This window comes from Nestor notabilis, unplaced genomic scaffold (genome assembly GCF_000696875.1).
Source record: "Nestor notabilis isolate BGI_N333 unplaced genomic scaffold, ASM69687v1 scaffold22800, whole genome shotgun sequence".
NCBI classification, from domain to species: Eukaryota; Metazoa; Chordata; class Aves; order Psittaciformes; family Psittacidae; genus Nestor; species Nestor notabilis.
The window spans coordinates 1-272 of NW_009912769.1; the positions used below are offsets into that span (position 1 = coordinate 1).

Sequence of the window (272 nt, forward strand, 5' to 3'; positions counted from 1 at the left end):
GGCTCCACGTCCCCCCTTTGTGCGCAGGCGCCCCAGCGGGGTCCCGGAGGAGGACGCGCGCAGTGCCCTGGTGCCCTATCTCCTCAAGCACCGCTCCTTCCTGCTCAGAGCCCTGAACGACAAGGAGGAGGAGAACAAGAAGGTGGCGGAGTCGGTGCTTGCGGGAAGGGGCAGGATCTCGGAGCTGCAGCAGCAGATCCAGGCTCACAAACGGGCCTGGGAGGTAAAGAACGGGACGGAAAAGAGTCAAAACCCTCCCGGTGCCGCAGCGA

The 272-nt window shown here is 65.1% G+C and overlaps 1 protein-coding gene across 1 annotated transcript in view; it reads left to right on the plus strand.

The window, feature by feature from the left end:
* Positions 1–16: 16 nt before the first annotated feature.
* Positions 17–272, plus strand: part of LOC104410924 (polyamine-modulated factor 1-like) — a gene marked incomplete at its 5' end in the record, with an annotated part of 494 nt that continues 238 nt past the window's right edge. Inside the window, one exon of the mRNA XM_010021227.1 lies at positions 17–223. Coding sequence (XP_010019529.1) covers positions 17–223 — 207 coding nt within the window. The remainder of the gene's footprint in view (positions 224–272) is intronic.